The sequence below is a fragment of the Triticum dicoccoides genome, chromosome 7B (assembly GCF_002162155.2).
Source record: "Triticum dicoccoides isolate Atlit2015 ecotype Zavitan chromosome 7B, WEW_v2.0, whole genome shotgun sequence".
Classification (NCBI taxonomy): Eukaryota; Viridiplantae; Streptophyta; class Magnoliopsida; order Poales; family Poaceae; genus Triticum; species Triticum dicoccoides.
In genome coordinates, this window is record NC_041393.1 from 161,616,050 (window position 1) to 161,634,037 (window position 17,988).

At 47.4% G+C, this 17,988-nt stretch overlaps 1 protein-coding gene across 1 annotated transcript; it reads right to left on the reverse strand.

Moving 5' to 3' along the window:
* Positions 1 to 15,963: 15,963 nt before the first annotated feature.
* Positions 15,964 to 17,333, reverse strand: LOC119341147 (very-long-chain 3-oxoacyl-CoA reductase 1-like). Its single transcript, XM_037613021.1, has 3 exons — positions 16,989 to 17,333; positions 16,526 to 16,884; positions 15,964 to 16,442 (listed from the first exon to the last, which is right to left on the reverse strand). The coding sequence occupies exons 1-3, from the start codon at positions 17,320 to 17,322 to the stop codon at positions 16,119 to 16,121; spliced, it is 1,017 nt and encodes a 338-aa protein (XP_037468918.1). The 5' UTR covers positions 17,323 to 17,333; the 3' UTR covers positions 15,964 to 16,118.
* Between the last annotated feature and the right edge of the window lie 655 nt (positions 17,334 to 17,988).

The window sequence follows — 17,988 nt, forward strand, 5'->3', positions numbered from 1 at the left end:
CAGTACAAGAAGTATCGAGCATGGAGCGATTGTTGAGAGAAAGCCGGGCATAAAAATTTTGAAAACTAATTTCTCTTGAGAGCTCATGATTGGGGCATGAATATAACATTGACTAAAGCCTCCCCCAAGCTTGAGCGATGCTTTCTCCTTCACGAGGCCAAAAATTATATATATATATATATATATATATATATATATATATATATATATATAATTACGATCACGACGAACAAGATGCATAGGATAAAACTTCTGATGAAATTCCAATTTCAATCGGTTGTACTTCCATGATCCCATATCATCACATAGCCTAAACGATGTCAATGAATTTCGCTTCAAAGATAAAGGGAAGACCTTCTTCTTGATAACATCCTCGGGCATACCTGCAAGCTTAAATAATCCACAAACTTCATCCACATAGATTAGGTGCAAATCGGGATGCAATGTTCCATCTCCTGTAAAAGGATTAGCTAGCAGTTTCTCTATCATACCCGAAGGAATTTCAAAGTAAACATTTTCAGTAGGTTCGGTAGGTTGAGGAGCAACTCTTTGCTCTACTGGTCGGGGTGAAGATACCCCGAACAAGCCCCTCAAAGGATTATGTTCCATAGTAACAAGTGACAGTAAATTTCAGCACACTATATAAATTTTTCTTTACCAAATTCCACCTACCAAAGGCGCTTCACTCCCCGGTAACAGTGCCAGAAAAGAGTCTTGATGACCCACAAGTATAGGGGATCTATCATAGTCCTTTGAATAAGTACGAGTGTCGAACCCAACAAGGAGCAAAAGGAAATGACAAGCGGTTTTCAGTAAGGTATTCTCTGCAAGCACTGAAATTATCTGTAACAGATAGTTTTGTGATAAGGTAATTTGTAACGGGTATCAAGTAATGAAAGTAAATAAAGTGTAGAAATATGGTCCAATCCTTTTTGTAGCAAAGGACAAGCCTGGACAAACTCTTCTATGAAAGTAAACGCTCCCGAGAACACATGGGAATTATCGTCAAGCTAGTTTTCATCATGCTCATATGATTCGCATTCGTTACTTTGATAATTTGGTATGTGCGTGGACCGGTGTTTGGGTGATGCCCTTCCTTGGACAAGCATCCCACTTTTGATTAACACCTATTGCAAGCATCCGCAACTACAAAAGAAGTATTAAGGTAAACCTAACCATAGCATGAAACATATGGATCCAAATCAGCCCCTGACGAAGCAACTCCTAAATTAGGGTTTAAGCTTCTGTCACTCTAGCAACCCATCATCTACTTATTACTTCCCAATTCATTCCTCTAGGCCCAACCAATGGTGAAGTATCATGTAGTCGATGTTCACATAACACCACTAGAGGAAAGACAACATACATCTCATCAAAATATCAAACGAATACCAAATTCACATGACTACTTATAGCAAGACTTCTCCCATGTCCTCAGGAACAAACGTAACTACTCATAAATCATATTCATGTTCATATTCAGAGGGGTATTAATATGCATAAAGGATCTGAACATATGATCTTCCACCAAATAAACCAACTAGCATCAACTACAAGGAGTAATCAACACTACTAGCAACCCACAGGTACCAATCTGAGGCTTTGGGACAAAGATTGGATACAAGAGATGAACTAGGGTTTTAGAGGAGATGGTACTGGTGAAGATGTTGATGGAGATTGACCCCCTCCCGATGAGACGGTCTATGGCGATGATGATGGTTATGATTCCCCCTCCCGGAGGGATGATTCCCCGGTAGAACAGCTCCGCTAGAGCCCTAGATTGGTTCCGCCAAGGTTCCACCTCGTGGCTGCGGTGTTTTGTCCCGAAAGCTTGCTTGTTATTTTTTCCAGGGTAAAATACTTCATATAGCAGAAGATGGACACCAGAGGCCTGCCAGGGGGCCCACGAGGCAGGGGGCACACCCAGTGGGGTTGGGCGTGCCCCCACCCTCGTGGCCAGGGTGTGGGCCCCCTCTGGTTGATTCTTTCTCCAGTATTTTTTATATATTCCAAAATGTGCCTCCGTGAAGTTTCAGGACTTCTGGAGTTGTGCAGAATAGGTCTCTAATATTTGCTCCTTTTCCAGCCTAGAATTCCAGCTGCCGACATTCTCCCTCTTCATGTAAACCTTGTAAAATAAGAGGGAATAGGCATAAGTATTGTGACATAATGTATAATAACAACCCATAATGCAATAAATATCGATATAAAAGCATGATGCAAAATGGACGTATCAAGATACCCGGCTCTCCCCGACTGACTCTTGAGAAGACATCTTGATCTAATCTGCAGCAGAAACAACTCAAAACAAAAACAGAGGATTTTGTCTTGGTACGGTGGTCAAAACCTTCAGGAGATTATATAATGAATTTTTACCGACCAAAAGAAATATCGTGCAAGAAAACAGAGTCCGATGGGCATGCGAGGTGCCCACAAGGTAGGGGGCGCGCCCTCCACCCTTGTGGATGCCTCGTGTCCCTTTCGGACTACTTCTTATTTTCCTTTTTTAAATATTCCAAAACAGAGAAAAACTGCTATTAGAACTGTTTTGGAGTCGCTTTACTTACCGTACCACATACCAATTCCTTTTCGGAGTATGAAACATTCTAGAAAGTGTCCCTTATGTACTCCTCTGGGGTTACGGTGTCAATAACATTGGTTTCAACATTTAGGGATTACCTGAGATATAATGTTTGATTCTTTGACCGTTCACCACCTTCGGATTTGTGCTTTCGAAGTTCTTGATTTTTACGACACCAGAACGATAGACCTCCTCAATAACGTAAGGACCTTCCCATTTAGAGAGGAGTTTTCCTGCAAAAAATCTTAAACAATAGTTGTATAATAGAACATAATCACCTACATTAAACTCACGCTTTTGTATCCTTTCATCATGCCATCTTTTAACTTTTTCTTTAAACAGTTTGGCATTCTCATAGGCCTGGGTTCTCCACTCATCAAGTGAGCTAATGTGAAATAGTCTCTTCTCACTGGCAAGTTTCAAATCATAAATGAGCTCTTTAATGGCCCAATATGCCTTATGTTCTAGTTCGAGAGGTAAGTGACATGCTTATCCATAAACCATTTTATACGGAGACATACCCATATGATTTTTATATAGAGTTCTATAGGCCCATAATGCATCATCAAGTTTCTTGGACCAATTATTTCTAGATCTATTAACAGTCTTTTGCAAAATTAATTTAATGTCTCTATCACTCAGTTCTACTTGACCACTAGTCTGTGGGTGGTATGAAGATGCAATTCTATTATTAGCGTCATACTTAGCAAGCATTTTACGAAAAACACCATGAATAAAATGTCAACCACCATCAGTCATTAAGTATCTAGGGACTCCAAACCTCGGAAAAATAACTTCTTTAAGCATCTTAATAGAGGTGTTATGATCAACACTACTAGTTGGAATAGCTTCTACCCACTTAGTAACGTAATCAATAGCAACTAAAATATGTGTATACCCTAGAGGAAGGGAACGGTCCCACATAATCAAAGCCCCAAACATCAAATGGTTCAATAACAAGTGAATAGTTCATAGGCATTTCTTGACGTCTAATAATATTACCAATTCTTTGACATTCATCACAAGACAAGACAAACTTACGAGACACTTTCAAAAGAGTAGGCCAATAAAAACCGGATAGCAATACCTTATGTGCAGTTATATCTCCAGCGTGGTGTTCTCCATAAGCCTCGGAGTGACACTTGCTTAGGATATGTTCTTGTTCATGCTCAGGTACACAACGTCTAATAACACCATCTACTCCTTTATAAAGGTGTGGGTCATCCCAGAAGTAATGTCTTAAATCATAGAAAACCTTTTTCTTTTGTTGGTATGTGAAACTAGGTGGTATATATTTAGCAACAATGTAATTAGCATAATCAGCATACCATGGAGCAGTACGAGAAGCATTTATGACAACTAATTGTTCATCAGGAAAACTATCATCAATAGGGAGTGGGTCATCAAGAACATTTTCTAACCTAGACAAGTTCTGTGCAACGGGGTTCTCAGATCCCTTCCTATCAATAATATGCAAATCAAATTCTTGTAGCAAGAGAACCCATCTAATAATTCTAGGTTTAGCATCTTTCTTTTCCATAAGGTATTTAATAGCAGCATGATCAGTGTGAACAGTTGCTTTAGAATCAACAATATAAGGTCTGAACTTATCACAAGCAAATACAACTGCTAAAAATTCTTTTTCAGTAGTAGCATAATTTCTCTGGGCACTGTCTAGAGTTTTACTAGCATATTGGATAACATTTAATTTCTTATCAAATATTTGTCCTAGAACATCACCTACAGCATAATCACTAGCATCACACATAACTTCAAAGGGTAAATTCCAATCAGGTGGCTGAACAACAGGTGTAGAAATCAAGGCTTTCTTATGTATTCCAAATGCTCCTACACGATCTTCATCGAAGACAAAAGGAACATCTTTTTGTAAGAGATTAGTCAAAGGCCTAGAAATTTTTCAGAAGTCTTAAATGAACCTCCTATAAAAACCGGCATGACCAAGGAAAATTCTTATACCTTTAATGTCCTTAGGACGCGACATCTTTTCAATAGCATCAACTTTAGCTTTATCAACTTCAATACCTCTTTCAGAAATTTTGTGCCCCAAGACAATACCTTCATTAACCATAAAGTGGAACTTCTCCCAATTCCAGACAAGATTAGTTTCTTCACATCTCTGCAAAACTTGATCAAGGTTGCTTAAGAAATCATCAAAAGAAGTTCCATACACGAAGAAATCATCCATGAAAAGCTGAACAATCTTCTCACAGAAATCAGAGAATATAGCAGTCATACATGTTTGAAAGGTAGCACGTGCATTACATAAACCAAAAGGCATACGTCTATAAGCAAAGGTACTGAAAGGGCAAGTAAAAGTGGCCTTTTCCTGATCCTCTTTCGACACAGGTATTTGAGAGAAACCAGAATAACGGTCTAGAAAGCAAAAATGTGTATGTTTGGATAATCTTTCTAGCATTTGATCAATAAAAGCTAAGGGGTAATGATCCTTTCTAGTAGATTTATTTAATTTGCGGAAATCAATTACCATTCTATAACCTGTAACAATTCTTTGTGGGATCGATTCGTCTTTTTCATTTGGAACAACAGTAATACCTCCCCTCTTAGGGACACAATGGACATGACTTACCCACTGACTATCAGCAACATGATAAATTATACCTGCCTCCAGAAGCTTTAGTATTTCATTTCTAACCACTTCTTTCATCTTAGGATTTAGCCGTCGTTGGTGATCAACAACTGGTTTAGCGCCTTTCTCCAATTTTATTTTGTGCTGGCATAGAGTGGGACTAATGCCCTTAAGATCATCAAGAGTATATCCCATAGCAGCACGGTGCTTATTCAGAGTTTTTTCAATAATTTCTCTTCTTCCTGCTCTAAAAGGTTAGCACTAATAATAATAGGATATATCTTCTTTTCATTAAGATGAGCATATTTTAGAGTATCAGGTAATGGTTTAAGCTCAAACACGGGATCACCCTTGGGTGGAGGAGGATCCCCTAGAATTTCAACAGGCAAGTTGTGTTTCAAAATAGGTCTCTGTTTAAAGAATACTTCATCTATTTCCCTTCTTTCATTCATAAACATATCATTTTCATGGTCCAATAAATATTGTAATAAAGGATCATTAGGAGGCATGGCAATAGAAGCAACACCAATAATTTCATCTTTACTAGGCAATTATTTATCATGGGGTTGTCTACAAAATTTAGCAAAATTAAAATCATGAGACATATCCCCTAAACCAACAGTAACAATATCCTTTTCGCAGTCTATCTTAGCATTAACAGTATTCAAGAAGGGTCTACTAAATATAGTGGGACAAAAGTCATCTTGTGGGGAAGCAAGAAGAAGAAAATCAGTAGGATATTTAATTTTCCCACACAAGACTTCAACATCTCTAACAATCCTAACTGGTGAAATAGTATCTCTATTAGCAAGCTTAATTGTAACATCAATATCTTCTATCTCAGCAGGTGCAATATCATGCATAATTTCTTTATATAAAGTATAAGGTATTGCACTGACACTAGCACCCATATCACATAAGCCATGTTAACAGTGATATCCTATTTTAACAGAAACAACATGCATGCCAACAACAGGTCTATGTTTATTTTTAGTATCGGGTCTGGCAATTCTAGTAGCTTCATCACAGAAGCAAATAACATGCCCATCAATATTATCGACCAAGAGATCCTTAACCATAGCAATACTAGGTTCAATTTTAATTTGCACAGAGGGTGTAGGTGTTCTAGCATTACTCTTACGAACCATAGTTGATGCTTTAGCATGATCCTTTATTCTAACAGGGAAAGGTGGTTTCTCAATATAAGCTGTAGGAACAATAGGATCAACATTATAAGTGATAGTCTTTTCTTCAACTTTAATAGGTTCAACTACTTTTACTTCAATGGGAGGATGATATTTAAACCATTTCTCCCTAGGGAGATCAACATGAGTAGCAAATGATTCACAGAAAGAAGCTACTATCTTAGAGTCAAGTCCATATTTAGTGATAAATTCCCGAAAAGCATCGGTATCCATAAAAGATTTAACACAATCAAACTTAGGTGTTATACCTGACTCCTTACCTTTGTCTAGTTCCCAATCTTCATAGTTGCGTCTAATTATTTCCAATAAATCCCATCTGAATTCAATAGTCTTCATCATAAAAGAACCAGTACAAGAAGTATCGAGCATGGAGCGATTATTGAGAGAAAGCCGAGCATAAATTTTTTGAATAATAATTTCTCTTCAGAGCCCATGATTGGGGCATGAATATAAGATTGACTTAAGCCTCCCCAAGCTTGAGCGATACTTTCTCCTTCGCGAGGCTAAAAATTATATATATAATTACGATCACGATGAACCAGATACATAGGATAAAACTTCTGATGAAATTCCAATTTCAATTGGTTGTAGTTCCATGATTCAATATCATCACATAGCATAAACCATGTCAATGCCTTTCCCTTAAAAGATAAAGGGAAGACCTTCTTCTTGAAAACATCCTCGGGCATACCTGCAAGCTTAAATAATCCACAAACTTCATCCACACAGATTAGGTGCACATCAGGATGTAATGTTCCATCTCCTGTAAAAGGATTAGCTAGCAGTTTCTCTATCATACCCAAAGGAATTTGAAAGTAAACATTTTCAGTAGGTTCAGTAGGTTGAGGAGAAACTCTTTGCTCTACTGGTCGGGGTGAAGATACCCCGAACAAGCCCCACAAAGGATTATTTTCCATAGTAACAAGTGACAGTAAATTTCAACACACTATATAAATTTTTCCTTACCAAATTCCACCTACCAAAGGCACTTCACTCCGCGGCAACGATGCCAGAAAAGATTCTTGATGACCCACAAGTATAGGGGATCTATCGTAATCCTTTCGATAAGTAAGAGTGTCGAACCCAACGAGGAGCAGAAGGAAATGACAAGAAGTTTTCAGTAAGATATTCTCTGCAAGCACTGAAATTATCGGTAACAGATAGTTTTGTGATAAGGTAATTCATAACGGGTAACAAGTAACAAAAGTAAACAAGGTGCAGCAAGGTGGCACAATCCTTTTTGTAGCAAAGGACAAGCCGGGACAAACTCTTATATAAAGGAAAGCGCTCCCGAGGACACATGGGGATTATCGTCAAGCTAGTTTTCATCACGCTCATATTATTCACGTTCGTTACTTTAATAATTTGGTATGTGGGTGGACTAGTGCTTGGGTGCTGCCCTTCCTTGGACAAGCATCCCACTTATGATTAACCCCTATTGCAAGCATCCTCAACTACAAAAGAAGTATTAAGGTAAAACCATAGCATGAAACATATGGATCCAAATCAGCCCCTTACGAAGCAACGCATAAACTAGTGTTTAAGCTTCTGTCACTCTAGCAACCCATCATCTACTTATTACTTCCCAATGCCACCCCCTGGGCCCAAACAATGGTGAAGTGTCATGTAGTCGGCGTTCACATAACACCACTAGAGGAAAGACAACATACATCTCATCAAAATATCGAACGAACACCAAATTCACATGACTACTTATAACAACACTTCTCCCATGTCCTCAGGAACAAACCTAACTACTCACAATTCATATTCATGTTCATAATCAGAGGGGTATTAATGTGCATAAAGGATTTGAACATATAATCTTCCACCGAATAAACCAACTAGCATCAACTACAAGGAATAATCAACACTACTAGCAACCCACAGGTACCAATCTGAGGTTTTGAGACAAAGATCGAATACAAGAGATGAACTAGGGTTTGAGAGGAGATGGTGCTGGTGAATATGTTGATGGAGATTGACCCCCTCCCGATGAGAGGATCGATGGTGATGATGATGGTCACGATTTCCCGCTCCCAGAGGGATGTTTCCCCGGCAGAACAGCTTCGCTGGAGCCCAAGATTGGTTCCGCCAAGGTTCCGCCTCGAGATGGTGGCGCTTCGTCCCGAAAGCTTCCTTATGATTTTTTTCAGGGCAAAAGACACCTTATTCCAGAAGATGGGCATCGAGGGGCTTCCAGGTGGCCCACGAGGAAGGGGGGCGCGCCCTCCACCCTCGTGGATAGCGGGTGGGCCCGCTCTGGTGCTTTCTTAGCCCAATATTTTTAATATATTCCAAAACTGACTTCTGTGGAGTTTCAGGACTTTTGGAGCTGTGCAGAATAGGTCTCTAATATTTGCTCGTTTTCCAGCCCGGAATTCTAGCTGCCGGCATTCTCCCTCTTCATGTAAACCTTGTAACATAATAGAGAAACGACATAAGTATTGTGACATAATGTGTATTAACAGCCCATAATGCAATAAATATCGATATAAAAGCATGATGCAAAATGGATGTATCAGGGAGACTGTTGGAGATATGCCCTAGAGGCAATCATGTATGATGATATTTCCTACGTGTTTATGAATAAAGATAGTCCTTGGAAATTACCAATAATGTGTATTAGCAAGTTCATGACTTGTTTGTGGGACTTTGAATTGGATGATGACTATCCTAAAAGGTTCCTAGTCGAAAGGGTTGTGTGGACATGCAGCCAACTAGACTACCATATGACACGATGGATGGCTCGGTCTCACTAGCCATGGAGCATTGGATGGTAATCGGATAATATGGACTGGAAGGATCTGGTCGGATTTGACGTAGTCGGATTCTAGTCGAGATAAGGTTTGAGTTGGACAGACCCGACTATGAGATGCAACGATATGTCATCTGTGAGTTTCTAGTACAACATACGCTCTATGTTCTAAGACCTAAGTTGGTGCATGTACTCGGGATGGTGATAGACTTCTTTGGGCCAACAAAACGCTACTCCATAACTGGATAGTTACAAAGGTAGGTTTCGGGCTTGTCTAGACCCATGCTGTGAGACATGGTTAAGCAAGATGGGATTTGCCCCTCCAATCAAGGGAGATATACTCTGGGCCCCTCGTGTGATCCGACCAAGATAAGCATGGCCATGCGATTAGGATTATGAGATCATCTGGTTTGTGGTCAACATCACTAGAATAAGAAATAGGTTAGGCTAGCACCAGGATAACAAACTTTCCTTGAGCCCGACAACATATATCGTGTGGCAATAGGAACAAAAGTGTGATGTATAGGTTCGCCTAACCAGCTTCATCAGACACTTGGAGTCGGCATGCTTTGCTAGAGGCCACTACCGACTAGTCGAGCTGGATGTGATTTGACTCACGACCAAGTGAACGAGAACCTAAGGGGTCGTGCGCTTAAGGAAAGGAACCTGAGAGGCCTGATCCGACTCCACGAGTTAGATGTGATCCTACTCGGAATCGGATCCAGGCCAAACAGACTTTGGGCTTTAGGATCCGTCCAAGGCCCAAGTATTGAGCCCGAGATGGATGCCTATATAAACTGCAGGTGCGGCACACTCATTAGGTTGATTGCTTCGGTGCTGTCACTAGGGCTTTGCATGTGTTGCGAATAGCCACCTCCACTCACTGCCGACTGTGTGATCGAACCTAGCAGTTCGTCGCACGGTGTTCCTCGTGCACGTGCGGATACCGTTAGGGGCAGTGCACTTGCGCCCCTCCAGTGAACCAGTAGGTGGGATCCGACGACCGGCTGTTCGAGGGAGATCAAACAAGGAGGAGACGACTCCAGAGATGTGCTTGAAGGAAATATGCCCTAGAGGCAATAATAAAGTTGTTATTTATATTTCCTTATATCATGATAAATGTTTATTATTCATGCTAGAATTGTATTAACCGGAAACTTAGTACATGTGTGAATACAAAGACAAACAGAGTGTCCCTAGTATGCCTCTACTAGAACTTCTGGACGTCTCGCAGTCGGGCGGGTCTCTCCATCCTCTCAATGGCCTTGATCTTCACAGGGTTGCACTCAATGCCGCGTTCTGAGACCAGGAAGCCAAGGAGCTGGCCGGCTGGTACTCCAAAGACACACTTTTTGGGGTTGAGTTTGATTTGAAAACGGCGCAGATTATCAAAAGTTTCCTTGAGATCTTCCAAGAGGGTACCATGCTTCTCCGTCTTCACCACAATATCGTCTACATAGACGTGGGCATTTATGTCGAGTTGCTTGAGGAGGCACTTCTGCATGCAACGCTGAAATGTGGCACCGGCATTTCTCAAGACGAATGTCATGGTCAGGTAGCAGAAGGCTCCGAATGGTGTGATGAAGGCGGTCTTCAGGTGGTCGGCCGGGTTCAACTTAATCTGGTGGTAACCTGACTAGGCATCCAAAAAATTCAGCAGCTCGCATTCGGCCGTGGAGTCTATTACTTGGTCTATCTGTGGCAAAGCAAACAGATATTTGGGGCAGGCTTTGTTGAGACTGGTGTAATCAATGCACATGCACCACTTGTTGTTCTTATCCAGTACAAGGACTAGGTTGGCAAGCCATTCTGGAAAAAAAGACTTCCATAATGAAGCCGGCTGCCAACAGGGCGATCTCTTCACCAACGATTCTTCTCTTCTCCTCTGACAGGCGGCGGAGGGGTTGCTTGACTTGTTTTGCATCTGATCTGACATGTACCTTGTGCTCGGCGAAATCCGTTGGAACACCCAACATGTCTTTGGGAGACCATGTGAAGATGTCCCGATTCTCACAGAGGAAATCGACGAGCTAGCTTTCCTATTTCCTGTCAAGGTTGGCCCCTATGACAGTGTGCCTCTCCGGGTGGTCCGGGTCCAAGGGGATCTTTGTTTCTTTGGCCGGCTGAAAGGAGCCCTGGGCCTCCAACTCCTTGGGGTCTGGGAACAGGTTTGGCTGCTTGTCGGCCATGGCAACAACCCGGTCAAGGAGCTTCTTCTCGGCAGCAATCACGAGGGACTCGGCCAGCCGACTGCTAGTAGCAGCACAGGCGGACGACTTCTTGTAGTCACCAGCTATAGTGATTATGCCCTTGGTTCCTGGCATCTTCATCTTGAGGTAGGCATAGTGCGGCACCGCCATGAACTTGGCTAGAGCCGGCCGGCCTAGGAGCGCGTGATAAGGGCTCTCTAGGTCAACCACCTCAAACCAGATTGCCTCATGGCAGAAGTGATCTCTGTCTCCGAAGAGGACATCTATCCTCATCTTGCCGATTGGTGAGCATGAAAGGCCAGGTACAATGCCATGAAAGATAGTCCGACTGGGCTGAAGTTGTCTCTCTTTGATGCACAACTTATCCATGGTGTCACGGTAGAAGATGTTGATGCTGCTACCACCGTCTATCAGGACTTGGGAGAAGCAAGCAGCTTGCTTGTCCGTTGAGAAAGTGGCATCCAACACCAAGGCGTAAGAACCAAGAGAAGGCATCATCTCTGGGTGGTCAGCTCGGCTCCAGCTGATGGGGCTTTCGGACCAATGCGTGAACTCTGGGACTGCAGATGTGACAGCATCACCTCGTGGTGCTGCTGACGTCGGTTGTGCCTGCCATCAGCCACACTGGTGAAGATGAAGTAGGCTCCATGTTCTTCGGGGAATTCATCTTGAATAGCACCGACTGTTGAACGGGCTACCAACTGCTGAGGAGGCGGAGCCGGTGGGCGAGCAGGCGGAGGAGGCAGTCCTTCACCCTTGGCAATGGGACGAGCCAATGGCACTTCCGTGTTGTGTGTTAAACGGCTTTGCGCCGCTATGGAACTGGTAGGGGGCATCGAGGGTCTGCTTGAAAGAGAAGGCGGGCAGCCAAGCGGGCTTGCCGCCTTTCTGACGCTTGGGGCCGGGTTGTCCTTCAGGCTGCTGGACTTCAACTATTGCCACTTGCCGGCTGGTGGAAGCCGGCTATGGGGCCTTGCGCTTGTTGTCGTTCTGATGCTGGCGCCGACTGTTGTCACCAGCCGGCGTGTGAGGAGCCGGAGGGAGCACCTTTCTGGATGGGTCCGCTCGGAGCTCTGACTTCATGGAGGAGTCGGCAGTGGCATACTTGTCTGCTATGATCACCAGCTCGTCGAGTGTGGCCGGCTTGTCGCAGAGGAGTCGGTGCTTCATTAAGGTGCCCTCTCGGCACCCAGCAGTGAAGTACTCTATGGCTTTCACGTCATGCACCCCTTCGCAGGAGTTGCGCAGTTCAGCCCACCGCGTCAAGTAGTCGCGGGTAGACTCGGTCGGGCCTTGGACGCACAGAGAGAGCTGGCGGGGCTTGGGCGGCCACTTGTATGTGCTGGTGAAGTTGCGAACAAAGACTTCGATGAAGTCCAGCCAGCTGTTGACGTTGTAGGGCTTGAGGTTGTTCAGCCATGTCCGGGCCGTGCCCTCGAGCATGAGCGAAACGTACTTCACGGCGACGCGCTTGTTGCCGTTTGCTATGTTGACTTCAACGGAGTAGTCCACCAGCCAATCCTCCGACTTCACTGAGCCATTGTACTTGGGAGTGTCTCGAGGGAGCGAGAACCCTTTGGGGAAGGGCTCGTCGTGAATGAGGGGGCCGAAACAAAGCGGGCCGATGGTATCTTCTTCTTCTACCTACAGGGATCGAGCCAGGCAGTCGATCCGGTGGCGGGCGTCGTTCTCTCCGACTCCTTCTCGGCGGCCTAGCCGCCTTCGAGAGTCGGGTGCTCGACAGGCGGTGGGGAGGCATGCCTCTCCCTGCACAGGGGAGGCGGGCGATCGCTCCGCTGTTCAACCACCCGTGGGCGGCCGTCTTGGTCGCGCTCGATGGTGATGCGTGTGCGGCTGTGGCTAGCAGCCGGCTCTCGGTCTCTTCGGTCACGGACGCCGCCTTCTGGGGACCGGGAGGTTGCGACGTGTTCTCGGTGAGGGGAAGGTTCTCGACGTGCAGGCCGGGTTCCTCTACACGGCGGTCGGCTTCTTGCTGCGCGGCGGCCGCGTCGATAAGCTGCTAGACGTGCTCCGTCATGAAGCGGCGTTCGTCGCCCTCCAGCTGGTCTACCTCATCTGCCGCCGCCTGTGCGGCGCGCAGTTCTCAATGGGTGTGGCGTAAACAGGGCGGTCTACCCCCAGCATGCTGGCGATGGCCGCACCATGTTGTAGGACCACACCCATGCGGCTGGGCTCTCCAGCAGCCGGCATGCCGCAGACGGCGCGGTCGATCTCACGCTGGTAGGCCTCGGTGAGGCGTCTCATAGTGGCCAACTTCTTGGTGCTCTCGACGAGCGCGACACGGCAGGCCTCCAGTGTCTCGCCGTTGGCGTCTGCTGCAATGGGTGCAGACAGATCCCACAGTGCCGCCTGCAGTGGGTCCTGAGCAGCCCCGCCAGAGGCTCCGTCGTGGCTGATGACCAGCACCTCCAACACAATGCTGGTGCTGGCGTTGCTGGTTGTAGGAGGGAGCGGGTCGTCGATGATCACCTCGTTGGTGGGGAAGGCGTCAAGAGATGCTGTGTCGGAGTCGACAAGCATCGGATTGGTGGAGCCAACTGACTCTATGTCAGAGGCCGACTCGTTGGCGATATGGAGCTTGCCAAGGAGATCGACAAGGCAGCTCTCGGAGCTGGTCGCTCCCGCGTCGGGCGCGGGCTCGTCAGGGAGGTGGATCCCGCCAAGGAGACCGGTGAGACGGCTCGTAGCGTAGGCGGCTTGCACGCCGCGTAGCGCGTCGATGCACACGCCATAAGGCGTGCCAGGCTGGCTGCGCACACTAGGAAGGAAAAGGGTTCCCATCCAGAACATGTTTTCGTACGATGGTGCACCTAGCCCCACGGTGGGCGCCAAATGTCGGGGGTGTCGTGGACATATGCCAAGGGATGGCTTATCACGGAGGGGGTCAAAAGTACGTTGCCGGGCTCTAGAGGCGGGAGTGAGCGAGAACGCCTAAGCTGGCGAATCTTACCCAGGTTCGGGGTTCTCCTAGGAGATAACACCCCTAGTCCTGCTCTGCGGGGTCTTCGCATGACCACTATCTCAACCAGGTAGCTACAACCTTGCTCCTTGAGCTGTTTTGCTAGAGGAGGAAGAAGAACAAGGCTAGCCCTTACTCCACTCTCTTTATATGTGTGTGTGGTGTCTATGGTGTTGAACCCTTTGCATGGGTGGCCTGGAGGATTTATATAGGCCTACCCCCCAGGGGTACAATGGTAATCCGGCCGGGTGTAGAACCCTGCCGTCAGTGTCTATGGTCGCCGACTTCTCCGCTGGCTGCTGGGGCCCGCCGCCTGGTGGGTCCCGCCGGCTGTCCTGTACTTGGCAAACAGGTCGCGCCCGTCGCTTGCGGGTCTTGCCGGCTGCTTAGCACTATAGCCGTGCCACTGATGATGCATGCTTTGTCGGGGAGAGCGTGGCTACAGTCCCGCCGCTTGGTGGGCGTTCACTGTAGCCACTCCCCGTCTCTTCTGGTTAATGGCGCACAGACTCCGAGGGAGGTGGAGGGCCGCCTGCTAGGAGCCGGCCTCCCCGTGCCTCCTTGTCTGGGCTCGCCGCCTTCTGGCATCTCACGAACAGGTAGGGCCCGCCGCCTGCAGGCTGTACTGTTAGCCCGTTGTGGGAGCATGGCTTCCTCTGCCATGGATGATGTCATGGGTGGCGTGGCAACAGTGCTGCGCCGGCCTAGGGATGTCCGCTTGGTACGCTGCACTGTGGCCACGTTCTGCCCTGCATTCGGGGGTGGCAGGCCACACTATGGCCACGCCCCGTCTCGTCGTTGTAATGGGGTACTAACTTCAGGAGAACGAGGGGTCGCCTGCTAGGAGTCGGCCTCCCTGGTGGCCGCCTGCTAGGAGTCGGCCCATCTCGTGGCCGCCTTCTAGCAACCGGCCGTCTGGACTAGCCGGCCCCAAGAAGGCGGTCCTTTGTCTTTGATGCTTGAGGGGCGCAGTCGGCCCCGACGTCTTGAAATACCATGGGGGGGCTGATGTGGCTACTCGTGGTCATTTACTCCGACACTATTCTAACTTGTGTCAGTGGCGTTAGCCGCATAATAAGTTCGTGATTGAGAGTCTTTCATAGACGGGCCTCTCGTTCATTCTTCTATTTTCTTTCTTTTCTGCAGAACTGTTATCTGTTGTCTAGGCAACGCGACGGCGAGCGTTTGGGACTCATAATGAATGTGCTGCATGTTATTGCTCGCCGACTATCCTCGCAGCAGGCGCCTTGAGTATGTGACCACTTGGTGGTCTTTTTCTCTATGTCTTTTAGGACCCTGATAAGTGTCATACATATGGCACGAACACATGACAACTCCGAACGTTGATGGCAAGTTTAGTGACGCGAGGATGGTAACTTTAGTTGTCAAGCATGGCCTTTTTTTTCGGATGGCAAGTTTAATTTTTTTTGGATGGCTACTTTATTCTAGAAAAACGTCAGGACCGGAGTGCTTCGTGTAACACGTGTGGCACTTATCATTTGGGTTCTTTTATGATTTTTTTGGCGTGTTTGTGTTGTTGTCCTAGCAGACTATTTTATTTCGCTGCACCTGAACTTGTTATATGGATGTTGGCTTTATTTATAAAGCGGGTGGAAAGCTTATTTAAAAAAAATCCATTACTTCCCCCCAAAAAATTCCATTACTCAACAGTTTTGCCCAGCCACTTATTTAACATTTGCGTGACCAACTGTTGCACAAAAAACTTGAAGCAACTTCGTCACAACATGCTCCAGTAACCACGATCTCCGAACCACCTTAATCCGAGCGAACACCAACACCAACCTCGTCCTGGGCAGGAACAGGAGAGCTCGCCTGCGATTTCCTCCACGGCTTGACCCTCCGAAGGATGGCTCTCTGCCGCAGATTATTCTCCAGGCGGTACGCGTCCGTGGCGAAGTCCGGGAAGAGGCCGACGAACCACCCCTGCAATCGATGGGCGACGTTGGGCACGCAGAGCGTGCCGTTCCCGATCCAGCACACCGCCGCGCGCGCGTACCCGTGCGGGGTCAGCACGAACTGCGAGATTAAGCTGGCCTTCACGGCGCTCGACACCATGTTCGTCTCCACAAGGAACGGGACCTGAGGACACGACACAACCAAAGGGGAGCCTGTTGACACGACACAACGACGCCATGGATGCGAGCGGCACGCCGGCTACGTACCTGGCACTGCACGTCGATGCCTGAGCTCCCGTACTCCACGGCCAGGCTCCTGGAGAAGTCGGCGACGTACCGTTTGGTGCCGGCGTAGACGGCGTAGAGCGGGAAGGAGGGGAGCACCGACGCCGACCCCGAGCCCATGTTCACGACGGCGCCCCTGCCTCGCCGCACCATCCCCGGCAGCACCGCCGCCGTCACCTCCGTCAGCGCCAGCACGTTCACCCGTATCATCCTCGCCCACGCCTCCACGCCCACCTCGTGCATGTACACCGCGCCCGGCTTCGCCACCCCGGCGTTGTTCACCAGCAACCCTACGTCCAGCCCCGCCACCGCCTCCCGGAGCCGCCGCATCGCCTCGTCCCCTGCATGCGGAAGACCGTCGACACGACAGGACATGACCGATCAGTGGACAGTGACCACAAGGACACGCACGCACGCTGCACTACTCGTATTAAGTTCTTCACACCTTGCGCGGTGGAGACGAGGGAGAAATCGAACAGCACGGTCTTGGTCTGCACGGCGTGAGCCCTGGAGATGGTCTCGGAGACATCCCGGAGCTTGGCGGGGTCACGGCCGACGAGGACAAGGTTCAGGCCACGCCGCGCGAGCTCCAGGGACATGGAGCGTCCGATGCCTGACGTCGGGCCGGTGACGACGGCCCACGCGCCGTACCTGCGCCGGAGATCCTTGGGCCCGCGCAGGCAGGGCGCGAGGCTGGCGAGGAGGCGGACGCTGAGGGCGGAAACATGGAGGGCACCGAGCGACGCCAGCGAGAAGAACAACCATACGGACGCAGCCATGTCGCAACTCGTTTTGCTCCTGGTGCTCTGCTACGAGCTGTGCGTGCGCTCGTATTTATGCGGCGCGGACGGCGGGATGATAAACGGATGACCGGTAGCGGTAGAAGAGTTTGATTACAAAGGGACGCCACGTACGGCTCAACATTCCCTAAAGCTCATGCTCGTGTTAGTTGGTACGGCGCGCCGGCCATCCTCCAACAGCTTTGTCTCGTCCTTACTCATTGACATCTGACAGCAACACCGACGGTGATAACAGCTTGTGAGGAGCAGCCGTAAGAGCAAAAGCAGAGAGAGAACAAAAATGCGTAATTCTACCGGTGCCGTACCTAGGGCCTTAGGGTGGTGGCTTGGTCTCAGTTGAGTAAGTCAGTCAAATGACATAATATGTAATAAGAAAGAAAAACGCATGTGCACGGCGCACGCGAACAGTTCATGAGGCCTTAGCGGACCGCGCTTGGATCAGGGACATCACAAGGGTGTTGACGGTTAGAGTGCTAACTCAATTCTTGATGCTCACGGACTTGCTTCTTGAGGTGCACCTACTTCCTGAGATTCCGGATCGCATAATCTGGAAGTAGACACCGACTGAGGTATATTCTGCGAGCTCAGCTTACCAGGTGTTCTTTGCTGGCCTCGAGAGGTTCCCATGCGGTCGGGCCCTTTGGA